Raw genomic sequence first — 14,103 nt, 5'->3', positions numbered from 1 at the left:
TCCAGATATTTTTGCAATAGCAAATATGAGCACCATACTCTCAAATGAGGTGATATTACCAAGATTCTGACAGCTGAGAAGCCTTCCTAGAGGGTGGTCTACCCACCCCTAGAGAGCAATATGCCTATTCACTTTTCATCAGTTCAAACGTTCAACATGCATTATATTAGATCCTAATTTGTATTCCCCAGATTTACCTAAAAACTTACATATGATTCACTGGATATGTCTGGCTTCCATTCTGTGGTGTCTTCTCTTGGTAATCACTTTCAAATTTTCCTTTAATAATAAAAGTATTCGTTGAACTCAAAACCTTAACAGAGACTATTTGTTTTTTAATTTGAAGCTTACAACCCACATAGAAGAAAATTACTGATTCGAAAAGTCATATAATAGAATGTCATTCTATTTTTAATTTCCTATTCTTCCATGCGCGCGCATATGCACACACACACACACACACACACACACAAACTGAAAACAAAAATTCCCAATAGATTATGTTTTCCATGTGTAACACTCACCTTTTTTTTCAGAGCTGGCTGCATGACAATCCTTTTCAAAAGATGTACTAAGGGTATTTCTTTCGTTATTGTGGTACTCTTTTTGATACCTCTTGTTTGGCTGACACTTTTCTGGATAAATTGTTTTATTAAAAGTAGAATTACTATGAGTCAACTCTGGATATGTAAAAATACTTCTAATGCATCTATCAGTTGAATCATTTTTATCAGAACTTGTGATTGCACAAATATCTCCCATACTGTCATAACCACACTTGTCAAAGTTTTTCTTTATCCTCTGTTGATCAATGTTTAAAAAATTGACATTTTCACTAATAAAAGAGTTACAAGTCTCTGATATAAGGCTGGCTTCTGGTTGGTTCACATCTTCAAGAAAATTTGAAACTCTTCTATTTTCTCCCCAAACATGTTGTACTGACTGTTTTTCAGTAATGAAGTCTGACTGTCTTTGCTCATCCATGCTTCCACATTCTTCACCCATAACTACAACAGGTCTTCCAGTAAGGAAATTCCTATTGCCTGGACTTTGAGATAAATAAAAACATATTTAGCAAGAAAAACATACAGCATTTTCATTTCGAGACAATTAAATTCTTAGATAACATACTGAATAGCCACTAATATTTACCTAGACTATGTTTTAATTTTTTTAATTTAAATATACAATATTACTTTGGGTCCAAATTTGTCTAATGTACTCTTCTCATACCTTAGTATAAAAACAAGCTACACTTAGTTCAGGATTTCAACATGAAAAATTAGCATGGGTTCAATGTACTGTTATATTAACAAAACAAAAACCTTCAGTTTGTCTTGTCTTCTATAATAAGATCTAGTGAATAACCTAGACAATTACTGTGTATAGCTGCTGCATCATTTAACCAGAAAAAGATATTTAAAGATGGTGCAGAGGAAAATTATCCTGTTAAAACATAAAATCATATAGTCATGAGAATATTATAACAGATTTTTCTCAACCTAACAACTCTGAAGTTCCCACAACAGAAAAATGTAGATACAAATGCATATGTAAGTAATAAAGCCAAGATATATAAGACAGATTAGATAAAAATGTTAGACTAGATAATTTTTAAGTTCCTTTTTAATGCAGAAAACATAATTCTACTTTATGTCCAACTTGTATCAAATCAAAGCTATTGTAGGAAATAATTAGATATCAAGATATTTCAATTTTTTTTGTCACTGACTATCAACAAATTTACTTGGGGTTGGGTTGTTCCAGAGACTGGAGGTACCAAAGAAATTGAGAGAAGAAATATAGGCCACTAAAACTCTGACTGATATCCAATTTTATTTTTTAAGTTATTTATTAAATACCTAACAAGCAGGTACACCTGTTGTGTTCCAGACACTATACCGTAATGTGTTGTGGACAGAGAAATAAAAGAATTCAATCTGCTATTAAGGAGAGAGAGATGTTTTACCCAGGAATGTTCACAGATCACGATCCTGAACTGTTAATCAACATAGGTCTCTTTGGTGTTTTGGACTACATAACGCTATTATATTATATCAAAAGGCATAACCTATAGTATGCAATAATATACAACACTAACACCAGAGAAATTTTCATTACTCTAAATTTTTTTTAAATGTAAAGAAAGACTTATCTATGTATATTAAACAGATATTTAATATATGCCTATTATGTGGTAGGGAGACAATACAGCTTATATTCTAGTTAAGGAAAATAACAAATAATTAACCATTAACAAGTAGAAAGGATAAAAGAAATACAGAAATAAACAAATAAAAAAGATAATTACTGTGCCTTTATAGGTGCTACAAGATCATATGATGGAATAACTTGTGTTAGAAGTCCTATCTCAGAGAGTGTGGTCAGAAAAGTCCCTAGTAAGGAAGGGATAAGTAAATGAAAGACACAGAATGGTTAAACGTGTGAAGAAAGGAGTAAGCATACTCCAAGGGAATAGAATAATATGCACAAATGCAAAATCTGCCACACATTTGAGGAACAAAAAGAACAGGGGTGCCTGGGTGGCTCAGTCGGTTAAGTGTCTGCCTCCAGCTCACGTCATGGTTCCAGAGTCCTGGGATGGAGCCCCAAGTTGGGCTCTCTGCTCAGGGAGGAGTCTGCTTCTCCGTCTGCCCCTCCCCCAGCTTGTGCTCCCTTTTACTCTCTCTCTCAAATAAATAAATAAAATCTTACAAAAAAAAAAAAAAGAAAAGAAAGATTGAATAGAATCAGTGAAGGAAAACCTATGACGTAAGTCTTAAAAGGGCCCAGATTATACAGAACTTAGTATTTTTAATTCAAGCATAATTAATATACAGTATTATATTAATTTCAGGTATACAATATAATGATTCAATACTTCTATGCATTACTCAGTGCTCATCATGATAAGTGTACTCTTAATCCCCTTCACCTAGTTCACTCACCCCCTGCACCCACCTCCCCTCTGGTAACCACCAGTTCGTTCTCTAAATTTAAGTCTGATTTTTTGTCTCTTTTTTCTTTGTTCATCTGTTTTTAAATTCCACAAAAGTGAAATCATATGGTATTTGTCTTTCTCTGACTGACTTGTTTCACTTTGCATTATACTATCTAGATCCATTCATATTGTTGCAAATGGCAAGATTTCATTCTTTTTCATGGCTGAGTAATATTCCATTGTGTATATATACATCTTCTTTATCCACTATGGATGGGACACTTGGGTTGCTTCTATAATTTAGCCATTGTAAATAATGCTGCAATAAACATAGGGGTGCACACATCTTTTTGAATTAGTGTTTTAATTTTCTTCAGATACCCAGTAGTGGAATTACTTGGTCATACGAATAGAGCTTTATTTTTTAAAAGAACAATAAGAAACACTGAAAGTTTCTAAATACAAAAGTAAAACTGGCTTGCTTTTTGCCTTGAAAAATATCAGTTTGACTGCTAGGTGAACATAAGTTTCAAAACTTCCAACTAGCCAACATGAAGCAAGAGACACCCGACTTACCCTCCTGACTGGCACAGTTAAAAAACTGGACAAAATATATGAGATAAAAGTTTTCATACATGGACCATCAGGTAGAACAGGATAATGATTCTTGAGAGAGAAAGGAAGCAAATGAGATGAACCCTATGACTACTCCTAGCTTACTGCCTGCAGAAAGTATACAAGCCACAGAATACAAAGGGACAACCCCGTAAGAGCTCACAGATTCCCCTTGTTGAGAAAACAGAGCTGGGGGTTCAGAAAGAATACAGAGGATAGAGTTCACAAGGCAGAGTATCATTAGGAGAGTCCTTCAAAGAGAGAGCACTCTGGAGATCTACGGAGAGTTCTCAAATCTTCAGCTAAGTACTAATCAGCACATGCATATGAAGAAATAATACCCAAGGCTGCGGATGGGGAGGAGAATAAAATATCTAATAGGATAAGATGGAACAAGTCCAGGAATTCACATACAGATGGGAAAATTTGGTGTTCCCATCAGCCAGAGTGGAAAACCTCATAATTCAAAGGGAATCACAGAGTACTCAGAAGGGTATTGCCTCAGCAGGGCACAAAATTAACCACAGACTAAAGGCATATCTGGTCCTGCTTAACAAAGTTTAAACCAAACTTCAAAAACATCATAGTATTTCCAAATAACTACTGTATCTAGAACAAAGCTTAGGGTGATTTATAGGAATACAAAAATCTCCAGACACCAAAAATATGAAATTCAGAATTTATAGAATCCAAACAAAATTACCAGGAATACAGAGAAGCAGAAAGTACAGGCCATAATGAGAAGAAAAATCATTTATTAGAAACAGACCAAGAAATGACACAAATGACAGTATTCGTAGACAAAGGCGTTAAGAAAAGTTATCATGCCTATATCCATATATTCAAGAAGACAGAGGAAAGACAGCATGTTGAAATAAATGCATGGAAGATATAAAGAAAAGTTCAATCAAACTTACAGAGATGAAAAACATACTGAACAGGATTTATGAGTAGATGAGACCATCAAAGAAGATACACTAGTGATTTTGAAGATAAAATAATCTATATAACATGAAACACACAGAAAGAAAAAACACTGAAAATATATAAACAAAGCATCAGTAAACCGGGACACAACTTCAAGTGGACTAATTTAATGTAATGACATTTAATTTAATGTCCCCAAAGAGGAAAAAGAAATCAGAAAAAATGTGTTAAAAATTAATGGCTGAACTGTTTCCAAATTTGATAAAAACAGTAGGTCCACAGATTTAAGAAGCTCGACACAGCCAAAACACAAGAAATGGAAAGAAAATGAACATCCTAATTAACGGATAAAAATCCATGTTAGAAAGTGCATGACAGAGAGTCCAACAGAAAAATTATATATTGTATATACAGACATTAAGATAAAAATGACAGCAAATTTCTAGTTAGAAACAATGCAAGTCAAAAGACATCTTTCAAAAAGAGTAAAGACAGGTATACAAAAGATAAAAAGGATTAATCACTAGCAGACCCATATTAGAAGAAATGTTAAAGTGTTTAGAATTGAAGGAAAATGTCACCAGATGAAAATCTAGATCTACACAAAATCATCAAGACCATTTACCAAAAGTGGTAAATTTGTGCTTAAATATAAAAAATATGTTTTCTTATAGCTCTCTTTAAAAAGAGCAATAATGTATTACTGGATCTACAACATATATATATAAATAAGATATATGAATATACAGAGGCCAGAATGGAGAAAAGAAAGCGGACTATTATGTTATTATACTATATGTGAAGTTGTATAACTTGAAGATAAACTGTGATAAAATATATACTATAAGCTAAAGCAACCACTGGAAAAAAAATCAGATATAAGTTAATAAGCCAACAAAAGGGGTAAATTAAGTCATAAAAAACACTCAAACAAAATAAAGGCAGATAAAGACGAAAAGGAAACATATGGGACAAATAAAAAACAAGAGAACAGACTTAGGGGCACCCAGGTGGCTCAGTCGGTTAAGCGTCTGCCTTTGGCTCAGGTCATGATCCCAGGGTCCTGGGATCGAGTTCTGCATCGGGCTCCCTGCTCAGCATAGATTCTGCTTCTCCCTCTCCCTCTGCCCCTTCCGCATGCTCGTGCATGCTCTCTCTCTCTCTTCTCAAATAAATATCGTTAAAAAATTTAAAAAAACCAAGCGAATAGACTTAAACCCAACCATATAAACTGTCACATTAAATGTAAACCATACTCTTGACAGTAATACAAGTCTCGATAAATTTGAAAGGATTCAAATCATACAAAGGATGTTTCCTATCCACAATGGTATTAATTTAGAAAGGTACAGGAATGCCTTAGGATTTCTAGAAAGCAAACAACAAATTTCTAAATAACTCATGGATTGAAAAAGAAATCAAAAGAAAAATTAGGAAGACTTTCAACTGAATGAAAATTAAAACATCAAAATTTGTAGGATATAGCAATAGGAGCAGTTAATGGACAATTTAAAGTGTGAAAATACCTCTATTAGAAAAGAAAAATGACTTCAAATCAATGACCTCAGCTTTCACCCTAAGACAATAGAAAAAAACTAAATTAAATCCAAAAGTACAGGCAAAAGGAATTGAAGAGCAGAATTCAATGAAATAAAAAATAGAAGATAAATATGTGAAACTAAAAGATTATTCTGGAGAAGATAAAATTGGTTAGTCTCTTTATCAGAATGATCAGGGGGAAAAAAGTAAAAAGATATATGCACTCCAATGTTCACTGAAGCATTATTTATAATAGTCAAGATATGGAAACAACCTAAGTGTCCATAAATGATAAATAAATGGATAAAGAAGATGCGGGAGGGGTGCGTGTGTGTCTATGTAATTGAATACTACTATTAAAAAAGAATGAGAAGGGGAGGCAGAAGAGTAGGGACCTCATTTCATCTGGTCCCTCAAATTCACCTGGATACCTATCAAACCATTATGAACACTCAAGAAATCAGCCTGATATATAAGAAAATATATCTGGAACTCTAGAAGCAGAAAAGCGACTGTTTTTTGCAAGGTACGATGTGCAAAGTCATGAATCTGCAGGGAAGTATTGGAAGATAAATGGAAGAAGGTGGGAGCCTCCATAAGCTGGCTACTGGAAAGTTATATAACACCAGAGTGCAAAATCAGAACCCTCAGAAATCTGCTCCAGTGAGACACAACCCTTTCTTAAAGTGGCTTGGGGGATGAAAAGGGCAGAATTCTAGGTGGGTCATTGTGGTCTCAGGATCCCAAGAGACACAGAATGAACCGGGGTGCCTGAACCAGTAGAGTGCCCAAGCAGGGGAACGAGGAAACTGGTTATGGTCAGAGAGCCCAGGAGGGACTCTCAGCTCCAGTCATCATAAACCGCAAGCCCGGCCCGTGGGGAGACCACCCTTTGCCTGAGCACCCTGAAGAGGACTGGTACATGTGGGCCGTTTACCATCCCCTGGGAGGGGTGAAATGGCTGCACCCACAACTAGGCAAAAGCTCTCAGGGCCATGGAAAGGACAGTAGGGCAACATTCAGCCATGACCCGGGAGCAGCGGAGCAGGGGGCACGCATGATCTCACAAGCACTTACAGTCCCAAATACACAAAGAGCACTGGCACTGACGGTTCCCTGGGACTCCCCTCAGGAGGACCACAGTGCGTACATACCACAGGAGTCTGTGGAGTTTGGCACACACAGAAGTAGAGAATACTTGACCCAGGGTTTACTGAAGAGGGGCGATCGGGATCTTGCACCTCTGGGCCAGAGATCCAACACGGCCATTTTTGCTCTGACCCTCTGAAGAGGGCGGAAAGCCTCCAGGGAACAAAAGCCACACAGGCAACCAGCTTATGTTGAGCCCAACCCCCCGACAAGGAGCGGTGCAATTCCACCCAGGCAAAGACACCTGAGAAACAGCGCAACAGGCCCACCCACAGAAGAAGGACTGGAGGAACAGCTGAACTAAAACTGTATGGATTCCAGAAAACTGGAGAACTGCAGCTCCAGCAGAAAATAGTATATTGAGCTCCAGGTATTTCCTTATGACTCGTTTATCTTTCAGTCTAAAATTTTCTATTTCTTTTTTTTTTTTTTACCTTTTTCCCATTTCAACTAGATACTTAATTTACTAACCTATGGTTTTAAGTTGCTTTTTAACTTTTCTTTTTACATCTACATTTTATAGATATATGCTTCATTTTTGTCTTTTTTTTCCACTCTACTCAACTTTATTTTTAAATATATATATTTACTACTTATAATTTTTATAATTATATTTATATTCTATGTTTATAATTTATAATTATATACTTTATTGTGTGTGTGTGTGTGTGCATGTGTATGTGTGTATATATATATATATATACACACATACACATGCACACACACACACACACACACACACATACACACACGCTTTGCTTTCTTTGCAATTTTGGGATGTAACACACAGACCAAAGTTCAATCAAAAACAAGTGGATCACCCTCTTTTGTCTACCCTGGGGGATTAGAGTCTCTTCCCCAACCACCTTTTTTTGTTTATTTCATTTTGGTTTTGTTTGCTCTGTTGTGGCTTCTGATCACTTCAGATTTGTTTAGGGTGTATTTTGCTTGGGTCGCAGTTGATATTTTGGACTCTGCTCATCCGCTTACCCATCCTTCTCTGGGCAAAATGACTAGAAGGAGGAATTCACAACAAAAGAAAGAACCAGAGGCAATGTTCTCTGCTGCAGAGCTAATCAATATGGAATATAAGTGAGAGAGCAGAGATGGAATTCAGGATAACAATTATAAAGTTAATAGCTAGGCTTGAGAAAAGCATAAGTGACAGTACTGAATCACTAAGGGCAGAAATGAGATCTAATCAGGCTGAACTTAAAAATGCTATGAATGAGATGCAATCTAAATTGGACGCTCTAATAGCTAGGGTCAATGAGGCAGGAAAGAGAATAAGTGATCTAGAGGACAGGCTGATGGAAAGGAAAGAAGATGAGCAAAAGAGAGAAAGGCAACTCAAAGCCCATGAAGAAAGGCTTCGAGAATTTAATGATGCCTTGAAACAAACCAATGTCAGAATTCCTGGGGTCCCAGAGGGGTTGGAGAGACAGAAAGAGAGAGAGACAGAGAGAGAGAGTGCTAAAAGGTATATTTGAGCAAATAATGGCTGAGAATTTCCCTAACCTGGGGAAGGAAACAAACATTCATGTCCAAGAGGCAGAGAGGACCCCTCCCAAAATAAACAAAAATAGATCAACACCCCAACACATAATAGTGAAGCTTGCAAATCCTAGAGGGAAAAAAAAGCTATCCTGAGAATAGCTAGGAAGAGGACATTCCTTACATATGGAGGAAATAACATCAGACCTTCCCACAGAAACCTGGCAGGCCTGAAAGGGCTGGCAAGATATATTCAGGGTACTAAATGAGAAGAACATGCAGCCAGGAATACTTTCTCCAGCAAGACTATCATTCAGAATGGAAGGAGAGATAAAGAGCTTCCAGGACAGAGAGACACTGAAAGAGTATGTGACCACCAAGTCAGTCCCACAAGAAATATTAAGGGGGATACTGTAAATGAAGAGAGACCCCAAGAGTAATACAGACGAGAAAGAAACAGATAATCTACAGAAATAGGGACTTTACAGGCAACACAATGGCACCAAATTCATATCTTTCAATAGTTACTCTGAATGTAAATGGGCTAAAAGCTCCAACGAAAAGACACAGGGTATCAGATTGGATAAAAAAGGAAGAACCATCATATGCTTTCTACAAGAGACTCATTTTAGACCTAAAGACACCTCTAGACTGAAAGTGAGGGGGTAGAAAACAATTTACCACACTAATGGACCACAAAAGAAAGATTGAGTAGCAATCCTCATATCAGACAAATTAGATTTTAAACCAAAGACTGTAAAAGGGATGAAGAGTGACACTATATCATACTTCTTGTCTATCCAACAAGAATATCTAACAATTGTAAATATTTATGCCCCCAACATGGGAGCAGCCAATTATATAAACCAATTAATAACCAAAGTAAAGAAACATATTGATAATAATACATTAATAGTAGAAGATTTCAACACCTCACTCAAAACAATGGACAGCAGAAGACCAACAGAGAAACAAGGGCTTTATGACACACTGGACCAGATGGACTTCACAGATATATACAGAACACTTGATCCCAAAACAAGAGAATACCCATTCTTCTCAAATGCACATGAAACTTTCTCCAGAATAGATCACATATTGGGTCACAAATCAGGTCTCAACTGATACCAAAAGACTGAGATTATCCCCTGCATATATTCAGACCACGGTGCTTTCAAACTGGAACTCAATCACAAGAGGAAATTCAGAAGGAATGGAAAACAGGAAAATAAAATAATAGAGAAAACTGATGAAATCCAAAAACTTAGTTCTTTAAAAGTATCAATGAAATTAGCAAATCTTTAGCTATACTGACCAAGAAAAAAGGAGCAAAGACACAGATCTGGAATTAAAGAAGGGACATCAGGGATACCTAGGTGGCTCTGTCAGTTGACCCTCTGCCTTTGGCTCAGGTCATGATCCCAGAATCCTGGGATGGAGTCCTGCATCAGGCTCCCTACTCAGCAGAGAGCCTGCTTCTCCCTCTGCCTGCTGCTCCCCTGCTTCTTTCTCTGACAAATAAATAAAGTCTTAAAAAAATAAAGAAGGGACATCATTACTGACTTTAACGGAAATTTAAAGATTTTCAAGGAAATACTATAAACAAGTTTATGCTTCACACAACTTATATGAAATGGATAAATTTCTAGAAAAACATACATTACTACAACTGACTCAAGAAATTAGAAAATCTGAACAGACATAAGAAAAATTAGTAGTTAAAAGTTGTCCTGGGAAGAAAAGCCCAGATGCAAAAACACTTAAAGAAAAAATCATATCAATTCTCCACAAATTCTTCCATACCAAAATAGAGGAGGACACATTTTCCAACTTATTCTGTAAGGTTAGTATTACTTTGGCACCAAAGACACTACAAGAAAAAAAAAATTCATACCAATTTTCATGAATACAGACATAAAAATCATCAACAAAATAGTAACAAACCAAATCCTACAATATATGAAGAGGATTATATACCATGACCAAGCAGCTTTTATCCCAGGAACCCAAGGCAGTTTAACATTTGAAAATAAGGTAATACACGATATATTAATAGAATAAAGGGTTGAAAGAACTACATGATAATCTCAAGGGACACAGAAAGAACATCTGACAAAATCCATGATAAAAACTTTCAATGAACTAGGAATAGAAGGGAATTTCCTAAACCTGATAAAGGACACCTACAAAAAACCTACTGCTAACATAAGAGTGAAATGCTTTTCCTTTAAGACTGGGAACAATGCAAGCATGCCCACTCTTGCCTGCCTGCTTATTATTCAACACTGTGCTAGAGGTTCTAGTCACTGTAGTAAGAGAAGTAAAACGCATCCTGACTGAAAAAGAGAGGTATAAATACCTGTATTTATGGACAACATAATCCAGTATGGTAAAAAGCCTAAAGAATCCATAAAACCACTAGTAGTACTCATAATGAGTTCAGCAAGGTCACAGAAGACAAGATCAATATTAAAAAATTAATTATATTCCTATATTTTAGGAACGCACAATCCAAAAAAGAAATTAAGAAAATAATAAATACCATTCACGCCAGCATAAAAAGAAAAAAATATTTAGGAATAAATTCAGCCAAAGCAGCACAAGGTTTATTAACTGAAAGCACAATACATTACACTAAGAGAAGTTAAAGAAGATGAAATACAATGGAATATTGTTCAGCCATAAAAAAAAGAAATTATGCCATTTGTGCCAATATGGATGAACATAGATGACATTATGCTAAATGAAATAAGCAGACACAGAAAGACGAATGCCACATGATCTCACCTATATGTGGACTCTAAAAGGTGACATTCCAAGAAGCAAGGAGTAGAACTGCCAGGAGCTAGAAAATGGCAGAAATTTGGGGAAAATTTCCACCTTAAAATTAGTGATTCCTCCAATCCACGATCATGAAGTGTTTCTCCTATTAATTTTTTTTTAATGTCACAGCAGCTTTGTTCATAACAGTCCCAAATTTGAACTATCCCAGATGTCCATTAAGAACAGAACATATGTACACCTGCAACTAATGAAATACTGTATATCAACTATACTTCAACAAAACATAAAATATTATGTAATATTCATACAGTGGAACAACACACAGAAATGAAAAAGAATTAAGTACTGATACATGGAATAGCAAGCAACAGCATGGATGAATCTCCATACCAAAAGAAGACCACTGTATAATTCCTTTTATATGAAGTTCCAAGACAGGCTTAATTCATGTATGGTGACAGGAGTCAGAATGATGATTACTATTGGGAACTAACTTACTAGACTTACTGTGGTAAGTCTACTTAAGAGATACTGTATTAACAAATTTCAAGTATGTAAAGTAGTAGTATTAATTACAGTCACTATGTTGTATATTAGATCTCCAAAACTTATTTGTCTTAAAACTGGAAGTCTGTACACTTTGACTATTGTCTCCCCATTTCTGCAGAGAACATAACTATATGATGTCACACTCAAGTAAAACTCTAGAAAATACAGACTAATCAACAGTGACAGAAAGCGGATCAGCAGTTGCCTTGGGATGAGAGTAAGGGATGTAAAATGGCCAGAGGAAGAGACTACAAAGATGCCCAAAGAAACTACTGGTGATGATGAATATGTTCATTATATTTGACACAGGTCAAAACTTATCAAAGTGCACATTTTAGATAAATTCAGTTTGTTGCAAGCCGATTATACATTAATAGAGCTGTAAAAAAAAAAAAAAAACGGATCTCAGGAAAAGAGTTTAAAACAAAATGAACCATTATTTGATTATTACAATTCTCCAGGCAAGAGGCAGTAGTGGCTTAGACTGGGATGGAACCTATAGAGGTGGAAATGTGAGTAGGTAACTTTAAAACTTACTAGAACACAGAATTGTCAAAACTTTGTTGGTGAAATGGATATTGGGAGTTGAAGGAAAGGAAGCAATCAAGAACTTTTATTTTGGTGTCAGCTACTGAGTGAATAGTAGTGTCATTTACCAAAATGATGAAGTCTGGGATAGGATTACAGAGTCAAGGTTTCTCATCCTGATTACTAGGAGTGATTCATACTGGTTTTACAAGTTTAATGGATTTTAAAACAATGAACCAGGATTTATATACAAACAACTAGAAAATAAAAAGGGGCACTAATCGACTACCATAAATAAGAAAAATAAAATATGTTTATGATACAGAAAAAGAACTAGTAATTCATGGAGATTATAAAACAAATGCAAAGCACCTGCGCTTTTTAAATAAATGAAAGGTAGATGTGCACATTAGAAAATAATTACTTAAAACTATTTTAATTAAATGCTACATTTAACTTCTAGTATTTTTTTCCTATAAGTATTACTTAGGTTTGTCTATATTTCTAAAAAAATATTTGTTCATTAAAATTGAATTAATAACTCAAAGAAAGAATGCTGTCATTTCTTTATTTCCTTCAAAAGTCTTTGCTTGGGATGTCGGGTGGCTCAGTCAGTTAAGCGTCTGCCTTCAGCTCAGGTCATGATCCCAAGGTCCTGGGACCAAGTACTGTATGGAGCTCCTTGTTCAGCAGGGAGCCTACTTCTCCCTCTGCCTGCTGCTCCATCTCTCTCTCTCTCACTCACTCACTCACAAATAAATAAATAAATAAATAAAATCTTCGAAGATATTTGCTTACCTGCCTAATCTTTCGAATAATGACCCAAATTGTGCTGTTTTATGTGGTGGACTGAGAGCATCTTGATTTTCATTTAATTTGGAAACCAAGGAATTAGAATAATTACCTTTACTGAGCTGAAAAAAGAAAGAAGAACCTGCCAAAATGGTAAATGTACATACATGTATACAATTTAAATTACTTACCATAAAATGTAGATGTAAGTGGATATCTATATGCAAAGAAAATTAATTTTCTAGTTCAAAAGAAAGTAACTGTGTCCTTATTGAAAACAAAACTAATATTGTGCTAACAGTGAAAAGCAATACCAGTATTTAAATGATTGTTAAAATAACAGAATTGATACTATGATGAGCTAACCATTTCCTCAGAGGTTAAAATATATGTTATTAACTATAATTAATATTTTATAAATATAATTAAATAAAATTGAAAATATATTAATTATAATTAATATATTATAAATATTATTATAAACAATTAATATATATATGTGTGTGTGTATATAATACCCAGGACACCAGGATCCTGAGCAAATGATCTCTGAAAGAAAATAATTTTTCCCCCAAAAACAGCTATATTTACCTCAGTTTTATCCATTTACTGAGTAATTTTAGATTGCTCCTTTAATCTTTCTGAATATCAATATCATTGAGTGCAAAATGAGGAACGTATGGAAAGACTTGTGGAAAACAGTTTAGGTAATCCATTTGTTAATGTGGAAGTTACCACATAAATGTAAGATATTATAGGGACCCAACACTAATCTATCCAGCAAT

At 35.2% G+C, this 14,103-nt stretch overlaps 1 protein-coding gene across 3 annotated transcripts in view; it reads right to left on the bottom strand.

Annotated features, from left to right (window-relative positions):
- The window catches only part of REDIC1 (regulator of DNA class I crossover intermediates 1), a 117,923-nt gene that overhangs the window by 53,906 nt on the left and 49,914 nt on the right, over window positions 1-14,103 (bottom strand). For all 3 annotated transcript variants that reach the window (XR_015721667.1, XM_045776515.2, XM_045776519.2), the window contains 3 exons: window positions 13,325-13,440; window positions 525-1,048; window positions 210-279 (listed from right to left, as the gene is read on the bottom strand). Coding sequence is in view for 2 of the 3 variants with exons in the window: in XM_045776515.2 (XP_045632471.1) it covers window positions 210-279; window positions 525-1,048; window positions 13,325-13,440 (710 nt within the window). In the remaining variant the exon portion in view is untranslated. The remainder of the gene's footprint in view (window positions 1-209; window positions 280-524; window positions 1,049-13,324; window positions 13,441-14,103) is intronic.

This window comes from Ursus americanus, chromosome 25 (genome assembly GCF_024610735.1).
Source record: "Ursus americanus isolate L20-20 chromosome 25, mUrsAme1.1.p, whole genome shotgun sequence".
Lineage (NCBI taxonomy): Eukaryota > Metazoa > Chordata > Mammalia > Carnivora > Ursidae > Ursus > Ursus americanus.
This window is presented reverse-complemented; position numbering and strand designations above follow the sequence as displayed.